We start from the raw sequence: 20,828 nt of genomic DNA, 5'->3' as shown, positions 1-20,828 counted from the left end.
TTAACCTAAATTATGAATGTTATCATTTCACTTTCATATAGTGTTAAGACACTGTCAAAAATCCCCCAAATGTGATTAATAATACATTAGTGATGTCCTACTACAGCATCCATTCTTACCCCTTCATGAAAAACTCAATCATCAGTTACTTCCATTATTTCTTCCCATTATACTGTCATTTAAATCACTGCTAACTCATAGATATTAAAAGTTAGATGGTTGGCAAGCTTATAAAAGGGGTCTAGACAAATGGGTTTCTGCAGTTGATCTCAGGGCTCAATACGGTATGACTATAAGTTAAGGCCAAGAGATTCTACCCAAGAATATGAGCGCTGTGAAGGAATAAACCTTAGAGGACCAAGGTAAATCTGAGGCAAGAATTGGAATCTAAGGACATAAAAACTAATAAAACCTAATTTTTTGGACCATTTATTTTTCATTCTATTGAAACCCCATTATACCTCACATTCTCTTCCTGTATTGTTAGTCATTATACACCTCTTAAAAATCAATGCTGTAAGACCATATTAAGGAGGTAATGGGAAAGTATTAAATGTTGCATTTTCAAATTCAGGATGGTACTAGCATCTTTCCCAGAAACGGAAGGTAGAAAAGGTACCATTGCACTTTTTTTTTTTCAATGCTCCATTGGAAGAGAAAAATACAGCCTTTCAGTTTCCAGCAGTGCAAGTATCCCCACCTATAGAGTCTATGAAGGAGAACATGTTCTTTATAACTGCGCATGGGACAAAGATGCTGAAGTACATAGGAACACTGTTTGTAAGGGTATTAATTTTATTCAATAAAATAGCCAAGAATTAGGTTTATAAATCTTCTTGATAATCTATAAAAATATAATCAGTTTGTTGAGTTTTTTTTTAATTTTATTTTTTCAGTGTTCCAAGATTCATTGTTTATGCACCACACCCAGTGCTTCATGCAATATGTGCCCTCCTTAATACCCACCACCAGGCTCACCTGACCCTCCAGGCCCCCCAAAACCCTCATTTTGTTTCTCAGTGTTCACAATCCCTCATGGTTTGTCCCCCCTCCGGTTTCCCCCAACTCACTTCTCTCCTTCTCCCAATGTTGGGTTTTATTTTTAAGTGGATTCTTTGAGTAACTAGGATTATTGAGAACCACAATGAAAGTAAACATTTACCTGAAATATAAGTTTATAATCTTTGAAAAGATCTATATTTAGAAGATCATTTTTGAGATGAGATGGAAAAATTAAGACATCATAGCAATGTTGGTCCACAGCAAAGACTTTCTCATCAATATGCAATACAGAGTTGACTTTGTTATAGCCTTTTTTCTTCAAACTATAATAAACGTCTTCAGGACTGTAAATATGCAATATTAAGTTGTAATTAAAAATATATTAAAAATGCATTTGACACTAGCACTTTTTCCTAAAATAAATATAAATATCCCTGCATATATTACATTTAATGGAACTTACAATTTCAGCCAACAATAAGTTAAAAGATAATTAAATACAAAAAAGTTAACATTTTTATGTAGTTACCTTTGGTAATTTGGTGATAAGATTGTGAACTAACTACAGCTCCCCGATCACTCCCCTGGATGTGCCCTACCCACCCATTAAAAAGATAATATTTCTTATCACATTATTTTGAAAGGCTAGCAAAGTGAAAGGTGAATAAACAATTTGATTAATACTCTTACCTGATTTTACAAGTATTTATCCAAGCATAAAGTGGCAAAGTAGAGGCCCTTAGTTCCTGGTTTCTAACAGTTTCTGGAAGAATATGGTATATTGAAAGGGCATCATGTTTGATTCGGCATCTTGCCAAAGCTGCAGCCAATTTCGTCTTAAAACTAGAGACAGAAAATCCATTCTTGGTGACTACTACTACCAATTTTCCACTAGAAAAATTCACAAATTAGATTTAGAATTCTAACAAACTTCTGTAATTCTGCTTCACATTTCCATAGTATAAATTATTTGAAAATAGAAATCCAATAATGCGGCTTCTTCTCTTTAGTTTTTGCTGCCCCTGTGTAGATACATGTCTCTCCAGATATTTATATCAGTTGCCGATTGAAAGAAATTTTATGTAGTGAAAGAGGTGTGGACTTTAGTTAGACAAACTTGAAGTTAAATTCAGTTTCTGTCACTTACTAGCTGTGTGACCTCGAGTATATTAATGAATCTCTTTACTCAGCCACTTTTCTCATCTATAGAATGTGGTCGACTTAACTTGCTATTAATACGGTGATTACCAATCATGTGTGCAAAATACTTAGCACAATTCTTGGCACATGGCAGACACTCACTATAGGCTAGTTATTATCATAGTTGCCAATAGTCTAGTTTTGGTAAGATTAAGGAACTTTCATGAATCAATATCAAGTCCTTACCAGTTCTGATTATCCCATAACAGAAAAGAAAACCAAGAAGAGGTTATTAGCATTACCATGAGGATCCAGTGATTTCTCTAGATCTCATAGAAAATGGCTAATAAATGAGGATATGGGACCCATAATCAAAATTTTCACGGTAGGAATCTAAATGAATAATAAAACTCAAGGATAACCTTGAATGAGAAATGGGGAAAAGATAGGAGAGAAGAGTCAAGTGCAGCCAGAGTGGTGTATGTTGCTACAGAAAGCTTATAAGATCGGGGTGCCTGGGTGGCTCAGTGTGTTAAAGCCGCTGCCTTCGGCTCAGGTCATGATCTCAGGGTCCTGGGATCGAGCCCCACGTCGGGCTCTCTGCTCAGCAGGGAGCCTGCTTCTTCCCCTCTCTCTGCCTGCCTCTCTACCTACTTGTGATCTCTGCCTGTCAAATAAATAAATAAAAATCTTAAAAAAAAAAAAAGAAAGCTTGTAAGATCAAGATTCTTATTTGCTCAGGGGCTCCTGAGTGGCTCAGTCAGTTAAGCATCCAATTCTTCATTTTGATTCAGGTCATGATCTCAGGGTCAAGAGTTTGAGCCCCACATCTGACTCCACACTGAGAGCGGAGTATGCTTGAGATTCTCTCTCTAACTCATCCTTTGCCCCTCCGCTCCCCACTTGCATGTGCGCACACTTGCTCATTCTCTCTCTCTCTCTCAAAAAAAAAAAAAAAAAGATTATTTACCCAGTAGAATGAGAACTTTTCACCAACAATGTGTTTGTGTATGAATATGCAGCCTGCATGAGGAAGGGAGAGCTAGAGGAAGGAAGGGATTGGGGGGCCAGTAGAGAGAGGAGAGAGAGAAACAGAGAGGGAGGAGAGGGAAGGGTTATCAAACATAAAGACTTCTAGGGCTCTAATAAAATTAGATTTGTGTAGTGCTATCTCCTAATGTCAGAGAACTACAGCAAGGGACACTAAAAACAACTACATAATACATTAATGTGCATCAAAAAAAATTAATAGAAAGAGATGAGTTACTTTTCTATATCATACATGTGAGATGTTTCTGAGTGCATACCACTTTTGATTAAATAGTCATTCCAAATACCTATACGGTATTTACCATAAGGACTATCAACTGAGTTATTCAATCATTACACATAAAAATTAGAGTTATGAAGCCTAGAAAAATGTATGTGTTGTATATGTGGGGGGAAGAAGTACACAGAGAAATAATTTTCCAAATTTACAGATAGTGAACATTTCATACTGTGAATTGTAATATTTTTCAATCACACAAAAGTAATTTAAAGTATATATACAGTCATAAAGATTTTTGTATAAATATGCAGTATCAGATTGAGGATAAAGACCAAATCCCAAATGTTATTAGGATAACCAGGCACACATTTCTTCTGTAAATGGATTACTCCGTGGCTATACTAGTAACTTCTTCCATAGCTGTAAGATGGACAGATGATGAAAATGGAAGCAAAAATGGCCTTTCCTCAGGATCATTGATCCAGAAGTCCACCATCCGCTATAATTTGAACACTACCAGAGAGCTGCTCAATGCCCTGTTTGCCAGCACCTGCTGTATACACAGCCAGTGTATCTATACAGATACACTGTACGTTTAACATGTACAGGTCGCCCTGGCGATCTATATATGTTAAATTGTAGTTCTGGAATTCCTAAGCTTAAATCTAAAATGAACCCATTAGCTACAGGAAATAATCGAAACTCCTTGTCATGATACACTTAGGTATTAATAATTTAACCTGAACCAGCTCCTCAGTTCTCAATTTCCACCACTCCCATCCATGAATCTATGCCTGGCCACACACGGAACCATTTTTGCCCCTCCTGATATCATGCCATATTCCCCCCTCCTTCTGCCTCCTCTTCCCCTGCCTCTCCAGCCAGTATGGCTTGGACTCTGCAGTCAGATTATATGGGTTCAAATTCTGCTTCCACCAGTTACTAGCTATATGACATTAGACCAGTTATTGAGCTTTTCTAAACTCTAGGAATTAGGAACTAATATCTAACTCACAGAACTGTTGCAAACATATTTTTGAAAATGTATTTCAAAGTCAGGCTATTCAAGAAGTGATAATAAATTTTTTAAAAGAGTGATAATAACTATTATACCTATTTTTTTTTCAAATATTGTTAACTACAAACTGTGATCGGATCTGGGCTATAGAGATTAAAAGAGAGCTTCCACCTGTAAGTAACATATAATTTGGTGGTGTATTAGGTATATAAACAATCTTAGCCCATGATGAATGCTGTAAGATACACAAAGAAGAAAGTAAATGTATTAGAAAAAGAACAAGAATCAGCCCAAAGGGACTTCGAATAGGAGGAGAAACTTAAACTATTAAAAGAGAAGCAAGAATTTTCCAGACCACAAGAGAAGACACAGACAGCATGAGTTTTCCAGACCCCACAGGAAAAAAGACACACCAGACAGAGGACAGAGGACACTGAAGATATGGAGATGTTAAACAGCAAAGCATATTTAGAGTTTGGGGTGGTGAGAGATCCAGGTCTCACGTCACAAAAAATTTTATATACCATGCATAGGAAGTGGGAATTTTTTCTGCAGGAAATGGAAGGCCACCTAGCATAGAGAAATACCAACCTATTCATGAACAAATATTTGCATTCTTATTGTGTTCCAGGCACTGTTTTAGGAACAAAGGGATACACAAGGAAGATACTGTTTCTGATATCACAAACTGTAGAGTCTGGTAAAAGGAGACAAAGCAATTTTGGTTTTTTGTGTGGTCATTAATCTCTTTACAAAGCAATTATTTTTAAATGACTTAAGTATTCGTGACAAGGGAAGGCAGGATACTATGGTGGCACAAGGGAGGGATACTGCTATGGGAGTCGAGGAAAGTTTCTCAGGAGTTACTTTTAGGCTAAGTCATAAGGGTAGAAGTAGGAGTGAGCCAGGAGTCAGGGAGGGGTGTGAGAGAGCTATCCAGTGTTCCAAGTAGAAGCAGCATCATATATGAAATTATCTGCCAATTCTAAAATAGGTGCCTGAGATGATAAGAGCCATGCAGAGTTTATGATGATTTCATGGGCCGCGGGGAACAAAAATGGAAATTTGGGGCATGACAGCTTTATGGGAAAGGGAGTTTTGATAAAGTCCCCAGGCTTTGGATGGGGTCACCAAAAGACAATGCTAGGAATGAAGTAAAAAGAAATAGCTGGCAGGATTCCTGGCTGACTCAGTGGATTAAGCATCTGCCTTTGGCTCAGGTCATGGTCTCAGGGTCCTGGGATCAAACCCCACATTGGGCTCCCTGTTCAGTGGGGAGTCTGTTTCTCTCACTCCCTCTGCTACTCCCCCCTGCTTGTTCTCTCTTTGACAAATAAATAAACAAAAATCTAAAAAAAAAAAAAAAAAAAAAAAAAAAAAAAGACTGACTGGCCTTCATGAGGACTAAAGCACAGCTTCCAATTATTTCAACTCCAGATTAGACTAAGTCTCTCTGGTGCGTTAGTGCCCAGGTCTAGCTGAGGGCTTCCAATAGCAAAGAAAATGTTGCCTCTAAAGGACAATAATGATATCCTGGGCCTCAAATGAAAGAAACTAATATATAATATAAAATTACACCTCATATATAGTGTGTCCCAGGAAACTTTATATCTATAAATAATGGCAAAAAGAATTATTCCCAATGTTTCCTTTAGTTATTTTATGTAATTAGAAGTTTACTAGATTTCTAAATATAATAAAGGAGTTACAGTTCTTTTACAGAACAAAAGGAATAAAATCTTCATATTTATTCCTACAGAGCATTGGAAAAACGTAATTGAGAGAAAAAGTGGTTAGAAGGTAAACAGAAATATGTTTTAATGTAATTGGGTAATACATAAATACAAAAGAAAATATACAAATCACTTGCTTATGATAGGTTTTATTCTCTTTTTTCCATAAGGAACCATGAAGGTTATTTTGGATAAGTCAGTGATGGTTGATGATGTAGTGGAGAAATGCAATTTGCTAAGAATAAAATAACAAAGATAAACCTATATTTTAAGAATATCATGGCTCTGGGGCACCTGGGTGGCTCACTCAGTTAAGCGTCTACCTTCATTTTAGGTCATGATCCTGGGGTCCTGGTATCAAGCCCCGCATCGGACCCCCTGCTCAGTGGGGAGTCTGTTTCTGCCTCTGCCCCTCTGCTCTGCTCATGCTCTCTCTCTCTCAAGTAAATAAATAAATAAAATATTTGAAAAAAAGAAAAAGAAAGAATATCATGGCTCTTTCACAACCACTCGTGTGAAAAAAGGCATATTTCCTAAAATTTTTGTGTTGCTCTCCTTAAGTTGGGGAATGTTATTCTAACTAACAGCGGATCATGGCAGTTAACATGTACCTAGTTAATGGGAAGTTCTTGGTCAACATATTTAGCGTACCAATGTTCCATCTACAGTAGAAACCTCGGCTTTGCATTCTAAGCACAGCTTCCCTTCTGGGAATAGAAATCCCTCTCTCCTGAGAAACGTTCCTCTCCTCCCTCCATTCATATGACTTTCTTGGTCTCCTTGGCTACTGCTGATTGGTAGCGAATGGGCACTTGACTCAAGGCAGGGTCAAACAATTCTTGGATGTAGGAAGAGAGAATCAAGCCAGTCTTTCTAGTGTTGGTGCTGTAAGAGGTAAAGCTTCTGAGTTGTCAGCAGCCAAGTTTCCCATTCTGGGAACCAAGGAGGAAAAGAAAGAAGCCAAAGCACACAGAGAAGCAGAGACTAGAGTCAGAGAATCTTGAGGATATTTAAGTCATAGGACTTAGTAGAAGCATAGCCATATCACTGCCCTTCCCGCCGTCTTGATGTTCAATCTTCCATGAAATATCTTAAATAAATTCTTTCTTTTGCCTACTCTTGTTTAGTTGCGGTATCGTCAGTTGCCAGAATAGAACCCTAATACACCATTTTCCTTCAGTTTATTTTCTTATTTTTTGATTGATGTATAATTGACATACAATATCCTATTAGTTTCAGGTATATATTATAGTGAGTCAATATTTTTAGACATTATGAAATGATCCCCAAGTTAATTCTAGTTCATCTGTCACTGAAGTTAGCAGAATATTACTGACTATATTCCCTATATTGTATATTGCATACCCATGACTTATTTATTTTATAACTGGAAGTCTGTACATCTTAACCCCCTTCACCCATTTTGCTCACCCCAGCCCTCAGTGCTCTGGTAACCCACAGTTTGTTTCTTGGATCTATGAAACAATTTCTGTTTCATTTGTTCATTTGTTTTTTAGATCCCACATACAAGTGAAATCTTATGCTATTTGTCTTTCTCTGACTTATTTCACTTAGCATAACACACTCTAGGTCCATTCATGTAGTTGCAATGGCAAGATTTCATTCCTTTTTTATAGTTGAGTTTTATGTATACATCCCATCTTCATTCATTTATCTATTGCTTCTGTATCTTGGCTATTGTAAATAATGCTGCCATGGGCACAGGGGTGCATATATCTCTTCAAATTGGTGTTTTCATTTTCATTGGATAAATATCCAGCAGTGACATTGCTGGATCCTATAGTAGTTCAACTTTCACTCTTTGAGGACCCTCCATACTGTCTTCCACAGTGGCTGCACTAATATATATTCCCACCAACAGCGTACAAGGATTTGCTTTTCTCTACTTCTCCACATCTTGTCAACACTTGTTATTTTTCATCTTTTTGATAATAGCCAATCTGATAGGTGTCAGGTATCTCATGATGATTTTGAATTACATTTCCCTGATAAGTATTGATGTTGAGCATCTTTTCATGTGCTGCTGGCCATCTATATGCCTTCTTTGGAAAAATGTCTATTCAAGTCCTTTCCCCCTTTTTTAATTGGTTATGTGTTTTAATACTAAGTTGTGTAAGTTTTTTATGTAGTTTGGACATTAACCCTTTATTGGATGGATGATATGCAAATATCTTCTCCCATTCAGTAGGTTGCTGTTTTGTTTCGTTGGATTTCTTTCTCTGTGCAAAAGCTATTTTATTTATTATTTTATTTTATTTATTTTAGCTTTTGTTAATTTATTTTAGCTTTTGTTGCCCTTGCCTGAGGAGACTGGTGCAAACAAATAATGCTGATGCCTAGGACTTACAGCCTAGGTTTTTTTCTAGGAGATTTATGGTTTCCAGTCTTAACATTCAAGTCTTTAATCCATTTCAAATTTATTTTGTATCTTGTATATATGTGGTTCTCTTTAAGCATAAATTGAATATTTTCTTTTTCTAAGATTTTATTTATTTATTTGAGAGAGAGAAGGATGGCACACATGTGAGTCAAGGGAGGGGCAGAGGGAGAGGGAGAGAATCCCAAACAGACTCCATGCTGAGCACAGAGCCCAACAGGGGGCTCCATCCCACTGTGCCAAGATCACAACCCCAGCAGAACCCATGAGTCAGACACTCAGCCAACTGAGATCCACAGGCACCCCTAACTAGAATATTTTCTCAATGCCAAAGGATAATCTTCAGTCAATTACTTGAATTTCTCATACAAATATAAAATCAGACATCAGACTGTTTCAGAATGTTTCAGAACATTCGCTAATTAAGCAAAATAGTCTAAGAGTTTCCAAAGAAGAGGTGGAAAGAATATGAGATATAAAAACCCATGAATAAGTATTTAGGGACCATCTTGGCAAATGAGAAACTGGAACATTATAGGGATTGAGAGAATTGGGGAAGACGAGAAAAGAGACATATCTGAACAAATGTAACGAATCCCTGTTTCAGTAAAGTACCTGCTTGGTTTTAACATTTTAAAAAATTATTCAATATAAATGACCTTATTACTTTAATAGAATAAAAAAGAAAATAAATTATCATTCAGCCTTCCAAAATTCTGATCTCTGTTTTCTTAGTGAGACTACCATTTTCCTCTTGGGCTGCCCCCCTTCCTGTACTACAGTTGGAAAGTACCTCTAGGCATAAAGCCAGGATTATTCTAACACTCATCTCATTTGTTTTCATTCTCTCAGGGATCAAGTTTCTGTGCTGTGTCTTGTCTAATGCCCAAATCCTTGCCTCATATATTTTGTCCAGTTGTCTAGATGATATAGCAAGACATAAGTTCAAGACACTCTCTTATGACCAAATAATTACATTTTTAAAATACTGCTCTACCTGTCATGTAGAAGAGATTGTGGGAAAGTATGAGTTATAGGCAGGGAAATCAACAAGGAAGCTGGTGTAGCAAGATGGCAGCTTGGCTCTGGAAGGTAGTGGTGGAAATGGGAAGTACAGAGATGAAGCATGTTTTCCAGGTGGAGTTAGCACACAAGGTATAGTATGGGCACAGGAAAGGGGAGACAAGAAGTATCAAGGTTGATGTCCAGGTTGACGTTGGTGCCATAATTTAATGTGGAAGGCTGCAGGAGGAATAGTTTTGGGTGGTGTGGATGGAGGGACTACTAACTCTTTCCCGTCCTGCTCCCTCTCTAGTCTTTTGCTACTCATCTCCAATTCTGCCTCACAAAATTCCAACACATTATTTGGTACAAACTGATGTTTGGACTAGTGTGAGGGCATGGGGAGTGAAAGAGGACATGGCTATGGTATCTTTTTATTGAACCCATGCACATAGTATTAAAAACACAATTGATTTATACAAGGAATGAGTTCTTAAGGACCCTGCATATGTTCAAAATGGTAATAGGTATCATCCTAGATTGGATCACTAAAGCCATGAACAAATAAAAGGAAGACACAAGTTGGTAGATAGCGTATAAAAAACAAGGATCTCTGGGAAAAACAATAACAACAACAAAGATCAAACAGAATTTTCATAAGAAGGAAATCATTCTTACTGGGTTTCTTGCTAAATAATTACTTCTATCACCTCTTAAAACTGGTTTTTATCCTCTCAGTAGAAACATACTAAGGTATACTTCAAGTGTGCAATGACTCTGCTTCCTTGGAGGCAACAGCACCCAGCCCCAAGCCCCCAGAGATCTACAGAGGTTGATTGAGAGATTCCTACTCTATTGGCCATGAGGGATTGGCCCAAAGGAATGCACCCAGACCCTATGGAGCCAAATTCCTGGGAAACCTAGAATTTGGAATTAGGGTATAGAGATGATTAAAACAAGTTAGTCTATATGAAGAAACTTAAACACAACTGTAACACGTAAGCTCAGGAACTGGGAATCAGGAATCCTCTAACAGTAGTATCTTCTGGCTCCTTTGGCCTCCTGAGCCATGGCCTTGCTTGTCCTATTCACTGCCTTGCTAGTGTTCAGCTAAAAATCTGCTGATGATGAAAGCATCGTCTGATCTTTCTTATTTGGTTAGAGCCCCGTGGCTTTCCTGGCTGACTCAAGCTAACCTCCATTCTCCTTAGGCTCAAGGAGACTAGCTGGGACTTCGACCAGTGTCTCTTGAGTCCTGACTAAGTCAAACAGAAACTGAGGGAAGCTCAGCAAAGCTGAAACTCCAAGCCTGTCCCACAGCATACCGCCCCACCAATTCTCTCTGATGTATCTGGATGCCTGTCCCGGGAGGCAGGTTGCCCAGGAGTGGGATGGGCAGTCAGGTGGTTTCCCGGAAACCCACACAGGAAACAGGGTGAGTCTTACCCATCTAACACAGAGGGGAGACACCTCTGATTGTTTTTGCTCTTCTCCATCTTATAATTTCTTATGGCTACAGCTAACAGGAGATGTGACTATGTCTTAACTTCAGTCTTCCAGAGGACTTCAGCAAGACCTCACTGTCCTAAGTGTAAGGAGCAATAGCTTAGAAATGGTTAACACTGGGACTCCGGTGTCAGCCTTCCTGACTTTTAATTCTGGCCACTCCCTTCTTGGATCTATGGCCTTTGGTAGGTTCCCGTGACCTGTGTGTGCCTCAGTTTTTCCATGTATTAAAATACAGCTTGCTAACAGTATTCTCCTCAGAGGGTTTTATTAAAGGGCTCCTGACAAGTGATTGATGCATATTAAGTGTTCAATAACTGTCAGTTATTATTATCACTCCATTACCTTAGTCCTCTGGCCTCATAATCTAAATGAAATTGCTTGAATTTCCCATAACAACATAAAAACAAATACAATACTAGTAACTGTTTCAGATTATACACTAGGAAAAACTCCTCCTACAAGATTGATTTTTGTTTTTGTTGCTATATTCTGCTTTCCATTAAGGTTCAACAACAGGATAACAAAAGCCCTAAAAGTAACACTTAACATTTATTGATCATTTATTATGTGTGTAGTTCTAAGCTAAGCATTTCATATCCATTAGTTTAATTAATTTTCCCAACCACCTTTTTAGGTAGGTACTATCATTTTCTCCATAGTAGGTTTCTGCCAAGATTTAAGCTAAAAAGAAAACAAACTTAAAACTTAATGGTTTGTTCTTAACTACATAGAAGTTGTGGGGTTTTTTTTGTTTGTTTGTTTGTTTTTTTTAATTTGGCAAAGTAGTGGGTTCTTCTGTTGGAGAGCTATAAACAGAGCTAGGTCAATAAATAAGAGCTCTTTCAAATGATGTTTAACTTATATATATGCTAAAACATTATTAGGAATTTTTCATGAATTTTTAAATACTTACAAGCTGGATCTTATAATTCAAGCTTTCAAAATAACTTGATTTTAAACAGAATATTTAACCTGTTCAAGACTATTTGTAAAGAAACTTGAGAAACATGAACTTTTGTTTTTTTCCTCTATAAATGTTTGACACTTATCTATACATTATATGGTATACAATTTTACCAGTGAAAATACTAATTATTTCATATAAAATATCCTTTGCACTTTATAACAATTACCTGTTAAGAAGGTTCTCTACTTCTTGAACTTCTGCTATGGGCTCTTCATTATCAGAAAAAAGACGAGCTTGAAATTTTCTATCTTGGAAATCATACAGCATCACAATAATAAGACTGCTCAAATGATCTGGCTACCAAGGGGAAAGACACATAAAGGAAAGTATACAATTTTCCATTCCACTATTTTTTCATAAGAGAGCAGAAATATGACTATTTTTACATAGTCTGGTTGTACTGGGAGATAGAGAAGGACTTCCAAATGGAAAAAAAAATTCAGCAAAAATAAAAAATAATAAACCTTTTTAAAAGATAATTTTTGCTATGTTCATCACGAAGAAAGGACTAGGATCAGAATTAGAGGTAGGAAGGAGTTCAGGATGTGTTTTGAAGAAACTAGTTTTGATTTAAATCTAAAGACTTTTTAGTAATTTCTAAATAACAATCATGAGACAGCTAATTATATAAAGCTTGTCTACTTACTATTGTGGTACTTGGGAAGATATAGCTGTCTATTAACATAGTTTCCAAAATATCTTGAACTGTAAGACAAGGAAAATGTCTGTTACTGAAAAATCAAAACTGAAAATGAAAACTTTAGAATCAAAATACACTTTAGACAATACAACCCCTTTATCTTCCTGTCTACAATTCACCTCAACTCTTGACAAAGACTAAAATTACAATTACATGATGAATACTTGTCATCTTTATGAGTCCTGGACCCTTAGGACCCAGGTTCCACATGGAATCCTAGTTAAAGGAACATTATCAGAATAGCTAAAGTAATAATAAAGGAATTCCAGCCATTAATTTATGTCCTTTGAAAAACATTAAAGAGGATACAATTTAAATGTCTTATCATTTTTAATGTATCACAGGATTAGATTTGCTAATATCTTATTTAGGAGTTTTGTCCTATGTTTATGATCATGAGGCATATTGGTCTGTCATTTTCTTTTTTGTAATATCCTTGTCAATGTTGGGATCAGGGTTATGCCGGCCTTGTAAAGTGGGAAGCGTTCTCTCTTCCTATAGTCTTTTGAAGAGTTCGTGTTAGATCAGTATTACTTCTTACTGAAATATTTGGTAGGACTCACCAGTGAAGACATTAATAACATTTCATCTAAGTCCCAAATGACAAGGAGTTAGCCATGGAAAGATCTGAGAGGAGCAAGCATTGCAGACAGAGAGAGAATTGCAAAGGTACTAGGTGGAAACAAGTGGATACATTGAAGAAACTCCACACAATGCAGTTACAACTCATTAAACTATACACACACACAGGTGACAAATGCTTTAATCAGTTGAGCAGAAACCTAGGCTAGCTAGCTTCAATTCATTCAGCCTACTATATGCACAGCACACCCTGCATTTGTTTTCACTTGGGAGGTGGGAAAACTAAACAGAAGTGACTAATGGGAGCACAGACTCCAGTTTCCAGAAGAAATCTTTTGGAAATCATGATCCATATTTGAGCCATCAATTATGGCTGCATTATACAAGGCAATATCCTCATTTCACTTACTGGGAAAATAAGCTTTAGTTTTATAAACTAAATACTTGCAAAGCAATTCCTAGCTACTTCATAGGTTTTCAGCATGGGTCCCAATTTTTATCACAGAAAATATAGTCATCATAGGAATGAAGGCATCCTAAGGAAGCAGACCCACTCAGGTCACAGAATTTTGAACAATGGAGATGCTTAACTCCTAAGAAAGAGAGGAGAGGCAGAATGAGAGAATGATGATTTTGACAACACTGCGTTTTTCCTTTGGGGGCTCTTGTCAAAACTGATAGAATCTCTGGGCTGCCTTTGATACTGTGCAGAACATATTACCTTTGCGTATCTACAATTTACCTAACATGCACACAAAGTGATATCAACATTAATAGTAACCGTATACTTTAGATAGTGCTTTCTATGTGCTACACCTTGTTCTAAATGCGGTCCATATATTCTTTGAACTCTTATAACAACCATGTAAACTAGATATCATTATGATCCCAATTTTATAGATTAAGAAATGAGGAAAAGAATGGTTAAGTAAGATGTTCGTAGTCACACAGCAAGTGGCAAATCGGGGATTCAAACCTAGACAGTCTGGAACCAAAGTGCGCATTATTTATCGCAACAATATTATGCTGCATTTCTTTGTCTTCTCTTAATAAAAAACCAGAGTGGCCAAATAAAACACTTTGCCAACAACTAATTTGAGTTATCAGGATTTACTTGGAGACTGTAAACCTTGCCTACCCTATCTAGTTGGGCACGATAACTTGAATTATTATTCCCTGTTCCCCACTAATTAACGGCTGTTCTCTTTAGTCTGTTGAAGAGAACTCATCCCTATTGCTCAGGTTTTCAACATGGAGGTCTCTTCCATCTGCCTGTGTGTCTCCAGGATGTGCATGAGAGAGGTTTACACTTCAGCTGAGTCATGGATTAAATGAGAAGTCTCTAAATCAGTAGTAAAGTTTCTGCAAGCCACTTGGCTGGAGATCTAAAGCCATGTCCCCAGACACATTTTTTTCCCTCTCTCAGTTGGTTCCCAAATCAAGTATAAAGGAAGAGGGCTATTTATTGTACCCCTAAAATTCACATTGATCACCCTTTATTCCTCCCATTCTGGAAGAGAGGTGGAAGAAACTCCTTCTTTTGACTCTCCTCTAGGTTCTCCCTCTTTATTTTTATTATGTTTTCATAGAGTCACCTTCATATGAGGGATCTCTAGAATCTTCACTTCAAGAATATCAAATGTAATTCTACAATACAGATAGATGCAGTCTGTGTGTATGTGGAAGGAGGGAAACAAAATTGTTTAAGTCTTTTTTGGCAAAACAGGGAAAGGAAGCTGGCATCACCAAATATAAAATCATTATACAATTAAAATAAAATAACATGGGACCATAAAAAACTAGGATCAAGGATGGGGTTGCTATTCTACCACCCCTTCCAACCAGAAGAAATACTTCCTCTTTTTAACCATCTTCCTGCAAGTTCCTTACCAGATCATTTAATCTCTTCTTGAGCTTCCCTCAATTTTTCATCTGCAAAATGAGAATCTTGCAACCCAAAGGACTGGTTTATCAAATGACATAAACTTTTTTGAATTACAAAGAGCTATGCAAATATATTATTATTGTCATTCAAGAAAACTTACATGAAACCAGAGCTTATGGGATTATGATCAAGACAATTTTCCTAATGAATCACTATGCAGTCAAGATATAACCCAGCAGGTGTCTGGGGGAGCCTGGGTGGCTCAGTCCTCAAGACTCTGACTCATTTTTATTTTTTTTTAAGATTGTATTTGTTTATTTGTCAGAGAACGTGCACAAGCAGGGGGAATAGCAGGCAAAGGGAGAAGCAGGCTCCCCGTGCAGGAAGACTGATGTGGGACTCCATCCCAGTACTCTGGGATCATGACCTGAGTCAATGGCAGATGCTTAACCAACTGATCCACTCAGGCGTCCAAGTCTCTGACTCTTGGTTTCACTTCAGGTCCTCATCTCAGGGTTGTGGGATCAAGCCTTAGCCCTGCGTCAGGCTCCCCACTCACTAGGGAATGTACTTCTCGCCCTCTGCTCCTCCCCCACTTGCACATGTGCACACAGGCTTGCTCTCTCTCTCTCAAATGAATAAAGTAAAATCTTTTAAAAAGTAAATAAATAAATAAAAAGAATTGAATCAGCAGGCCTGGGTGGCCAAACTCTGAACATTTCAACGAAAGAACTGGCCCTGCAAGTTCCTGGGAGATAACCTCTATAAGCCTTTGGAATAGCTTGCCTGATCCAAGTGTCCTAGTTTACATGGGCATTGGCAACACGATATCAGCATGGCCTCTGGAAGAGCTCAAGACTGAGTAAGGTCAGCCTCAAGAGCACTCCTGTCTATACGACTGACCCAGTAAATACCCTGGACAGCGAGGCTTGGGTGAGCTTCCCTGTATACTGCCTCCTACATGCTACAGTGCTTCATTCGTGCTGTCGTACATTGTTGTTAAGAGAATTAAGCATTGCCTGTGGACTCCACTGGAAAAGGACAATAGGAATCTTGTGCCAGGTCTCTCCTGGATCCTGTCCTATGCACCTTTTTCTGGTATTGATTTTAAATAACCTTTCACCGTAATAAACTACAACCACGAGTAGAGCTTTGCTGAGTTCTGTGAGTTTTTCCAGTGAATCGCTGATCCTGAGGGTGGTCTTGGGCTCCCCGTCTACGGTTTCTAATTCCCAAAGCCATAACCAAATCATACATTGAGCATTTCTTAGGTTTTTCACTGACAGGTGTAGAAGATTGTGAAATGAGCTGGTCAATGCCATAGTCAGTTCCTGGGACTGAAAGTTCACCAACTGCTGTATATACCCAGAGAGACTGGAGAAAGAATTAAGCCAGCGATAAGATCAACAATTTCAGGAAAATCCTTTTCTTCAAGTGTTCTTTTTTCCTTAATTGTTGTTCATTAGTTTATTTCTTAAGAAATTATTTTCCAGATTTTCTTTTTTTTTTTTAGTATTTAGAATTCCTTGAAACATCCAGAGATTCTTTAAAAAAGCAAATTAGCTGCTAGTACTCTATTCTTTGATAGAAATAAAACTTAAAAGGAATAGGCTATCTTTATTCCCTTCTTTAGCAGAAAATTGACTTTGGGGCTATTTAGTAAAGCAGGGGTAGAGTTTGTCTTCATCTTTAAAAAGCATACTGAACTCTTTCAACCTTTAAAAGCTAATCAGGTAAATACACTCTCTGGTTTGAAAGAGCTTATACACAAAGGACATCAACAAAGGAGCAAACAATAAAACTGAAAAACAACACAACCAAAGGAATATACTTAACACTTATGTAATTAAGGACTTTTCTCTGTCATTTATTTCCTTCTCCTTATACTGCCACATGAAAAAAAAAGTAATATGATCTAATTACCTATTCACCAAATTCACCAATTAAAGGGACCATTACCCAAGCTCTCTTTAGTTTGTACATTAACCTTTTCAGCATTATTGCTCCTATAAAACCAGAGAGAAGAAAATCGAGAATTTTCTTTTCTGAACTGTGAGTCCCTGAACTTACACTGTGCAAGCCAAAAATGAGTTTATAAAATATCATGTGAAAATACTGGTAGAACACTGATAATACAGAAGATAAAAGTGAAATGCACAGAGCATCCCATATTTTAAAGCAAAATGCCAGGCTCTTAATTATCTTGGAAATCTAATGCATTTAGAAATTCTGGTTCTATTCTATTTGAATATTCAGAAATTATTGAGATAATAATTTTAGCAAGATAGTATTATTATAAGAATATAATATTTGTACCAAGTAAACAATCAAAGACTTTTAGTATTTGAACCTACATTAGAATTAGAATTTTAAAAATGAACATTTCAAGCAAAAGCAGGTTTGTAAAGGCCTATGACAATACTTTATCTGAATGGGATTCTCTGGGCCATTAAAAAATATCAAATAGTGACAAGGCCCTTACATAAAACAGAAATAAAGACCAAGAAAAAGAAAAAGATAATGTAGTACATATATCACTACAGCATGACCATCTAGTTAATGTGTTGATTTTACATAGAATAATTTCAGAGTTTTAGTACTGATTAGTACTGGGCATAGATGCCCAGTCTGCCTTTCACTGTTGCAAGGAGAGTAGTATAGGAGTGTATGTAAAAATGTTCATTGGGCTCATTATTTAAAGTGCAAACAGCTTGGTCTTTAAAACTACATTTTTTTTTTAAAGCATGGAAACAGTGGATGGAACAGCCTGAAAGATTACACTGGAAAAGAAAAAATGGTTAAGACAGATTTAAAAAGGAAAAAAAAAAACAAACCAAAAAAACCCCAAAACCTCAAGCAGGAGAATACAAACAAAAACTAAAGAGAAATTGCCTCTTAACATCAAATTTCTCTCTATTTTGACAAATTCCTGGCTTCAGAGTTGAGCTGCATCATGTCTGCAAACTACCAAAATATATATATATATATATATTTTCCACATCTAAGTAATTAATAGGACATTTTAGTTCGACTCAACAATTGTTAACTGCCTATGTGCAAAGAGGTAGAAGGCCCAGGAAGTACTAATACTAAGGAAATACATGAAAATTCATGTTGCCCTTTCAAGTTGCCTTGTTAGGAAGGGCACGTGCTTATCATTTCAGCCAGGCTGCTAATATAATATTTCTGGAACTTCTTTTTTGGAACTACATTCAGTCAGTTTACAAACTAATATAAACGTTAATATCATATAGTACAATATACTGTAATATAAACTATAAAGTTCATAGCTAGTACAAAAACAAACACCTCCACACTCTTTGCTTGCTCTCACAGCAACAATATCTTCTGTCCTAGAGTCAGCTGCATAGTCAGAAGCTGATGAAGTTAATCACAACTAGGGGCGCCTGGGTGGCTCAGTGGGTTAAGCCTCTGACTTTGGCTCAGGTAATGATATCAGAGTCCTGGGATCCAGCCTCCAGCCACCCCCAAACCACCCCACCCCCTGTCCAGCTTTCTGCTCAGTGGGGAGCCTGCTTCCTCTTTCTCTCTGCCTGCCTCTTTGCCTATTTGTGATCTCTGTTTGTCAAATAAATAAAATCTTTAAGAAAAATAAAAGTTAACCATGACCAAGGGAGTCTGAAACACTGCATTTCAAACCCTGGAGGCAGATTAGAAAGGGGCATTCTACAGAAGTTTGGAGGAAAAAATATGCCAGCTCCCAAAATTAAGTCTACTGGTTATGAATGGGATCTCCTTAATTGGGGCTGATTTAATTTTGATACTCATTTTGAATATATCACACCCTTTCTTCTTACTCCATCTCTGTTCCTCTCCCCCATCCTCTTACTGGTTTTTATATTTGTGAAAGTTCGTACACTAATAATATACCAGATGTCAACAGAGAAAATGCAAAGAGATAACCCAAGGAGAGGGAACCCTGTACTTGGATACTTGGGTGGATTCTTAACTCTACGCGTTAGTGGAGCTGTTTCCTTGATCACTTTCATGACTGTGCGGCCATCTATCGAAGCCCAGGCACGGTGCTAGGCCCCGGCAGATCTGCAGTGAAGAAACAGTTCTGGCCTCAAAGAGCTTATTTTACTGGAACTCTCCTCATTCCTTCACATCTGCAACTGACCCAAGAGAGGTTTATGGGAAACAACCAAACCTGGTGTGTGGAAGGGGGCGCGGGCGGGGGCAGGTGCGGGCAGTGGGGGTGGGGTGTGGTTTGCACTCCACAAATTCTCTCATTGTTTTCTTTCAGTGCTGATCTTTAAAGCTGTTACTACTCACACTTCAGGGCACTGAAAGCCAGCTCATAGGACGACCGCTGAAAGGCTTCATCCTCTGACTCGGGCAAGGACCGCAAGGGTTCATTCCCGTACTTTATTAAGACTTGCTCCGGGGATTTTTCGAATCGAATTCCCTGGAAAATGTTTGCGGCCATAACGTAAACGGAGTCGGGATAGCCCGTTTTTTCGGGTAAGCCAGGAGAGCTTTTTTCGCTGGGCGAGGAGTCCGCCGACAGCGCCAGGGAAGCGAGGTGGGAGATCCCCTCCGAAGTTCTGTCGCTCGAGAACTCCAGCTCGCTGGTGGCCTGGAGCATGTTTGCGCCTGGACCGTGGCCGGTAACTCCAGGCTGAACTACAGCTCAGAGCTTCCAGGACGTGGTTTTCCTCATACGTCGAGCATCGTCTCTGTGAAAAGAACAGGCTACCTCGGTGAATCTCTCTTGATGCAGGACCCCCCTGGTGACCCACCCGTTGAAGACTAAGAGGCGGCCTCTGCCGGCGGATGCGAGCGTCGCACACTAGGGGCCGGAGGACCCGGCCAAACCTCCCCAGTTTCCGAAAGCTGGGGGGGGGGGGGGGGAGCTGGAGGGGCGAGGGGGGACTCGTCTCCCAAGCGACCTTTCCCGAGGCCCGTTTGGGGGTAGCGCTCCCCACGAGCCGCGGCTGTGGCCCCACGAGCGCCCCTTACCCTAGAGGGCGGATGTTTCCCGGGGCTTCGGGGACGGCGGCGCGGCAGCCGCTGTCCTCGGGGCCCCGGAGGCTGGCGTCTGAACAGTGCCCTCGGGAGCCCCGGGACGGCGGGGCGGCGGCGGCGGCGGCAGTCTGGTTCCAAGGCAGCCTCTCCCACCGGCCGGGTTTGCGGCAGGGCGGTCGCGACCTCCGGCGCTCGCTTCGCTCTGGTTCCCGAAAGCAGGGCGCGCCTCCCGGCCTCTCCCGGTCACGCACGGTGGCCCTCGGCGGACGCGGCGGCGGAGCGGGGTGGAGCGCGGCGCCGATGGACCCGCGGGACTCGGCGGGCCGGCCGGGACCCGGGTCTCCATGGCAACCGCGAGCGGGCCGGACGCCGCCGGAGGGCTGTTCCCGCGGGATTTGCCGCCTCTCCCACGGCGGGGCGCTCTTCCTTCCGAGGTCCGTGACTCCTGTTCCAGCCTCTCCTCGAAACCGAAGACCCCTTGCACCGTTGGACCGCTCGGTCTCCAGGGTCGTCGACCTCCCCGGAACCGCTAGTGGCAGCCTCTCTCCCCACTCGCCCCGGACGGTCCCCTGGAAAGCGAGAATTTTGTGTCGCAGATAGCACCCGCCTTGGCGCGTGTAGCTGGGCGCAGGA

At 39.3% G+C, this 20,828-nt stretch overlaps 1 protein-coding gene across 1 annotated transcript in view; it reads right to left on the bottom strand.

Annotated features, from left to right (window-relative positions):
* NSUN7 (NOP2/Sun RNA methyltransferase family member 7) overlaps positions 1 to 20,523 on the bottom strand; it is a 63,619-nt gene extending 43,096 nt beyond the window's left edge. The window contains exons 1-6 of the mRNA XM_045076791.1: positions 20,190 to 20,523; positions 19,503 to 19,906; positions 12,686 to 12,744; positions 12,206 to 12,336; positions 1,693 to 1,845; positions 1,163 to 1,346 (exon numbers count right to left, since the gene is read on the bottom strand). Of these exons, the coding sequence (XP_044932726.1) occupies positions 1,163 to 1,346; positions 1,693 to 1,845; positions 12,206 to 12,336; positions 12,686 to 12,744; positions 19,503 to 19,815 (840 nt within the window). The 5' untranslated portion in view covers positions 19,816 to 19,906; positions 20,190 to 20,523. The remainder of the gene's footprint in view (positions 1 to 1,162; positions 1,347 to 1,692; positions 1,846 to 12,205; positions 12,337 to 12,685; positions 12,745 to 19,502; positions 19,907 to 20,189) is intronic.
* Between the last annotated feature and the right edge of the window lie 305 nt (positions 20,524 to 20,828).

Source organism: Mustela putorius, unplaced genomic scaffold, assembly GCF_011764305.1.
Source record: "Mustela putorius furo isolate JIRA1106 unplaced genomic scaffold, ASM1176430v1.1 tig00000083_pilon_pilon_pilon, whole genome shotgun sequence".
NCBI lineage: Eukaryota > Metazoa > Chordata > Mammalia > Carnivora > Mustelidae > Mustela > Mustela putorius.
This window is presented reverse-complemented; position numbering and strand designations above follow the sequence as displayed.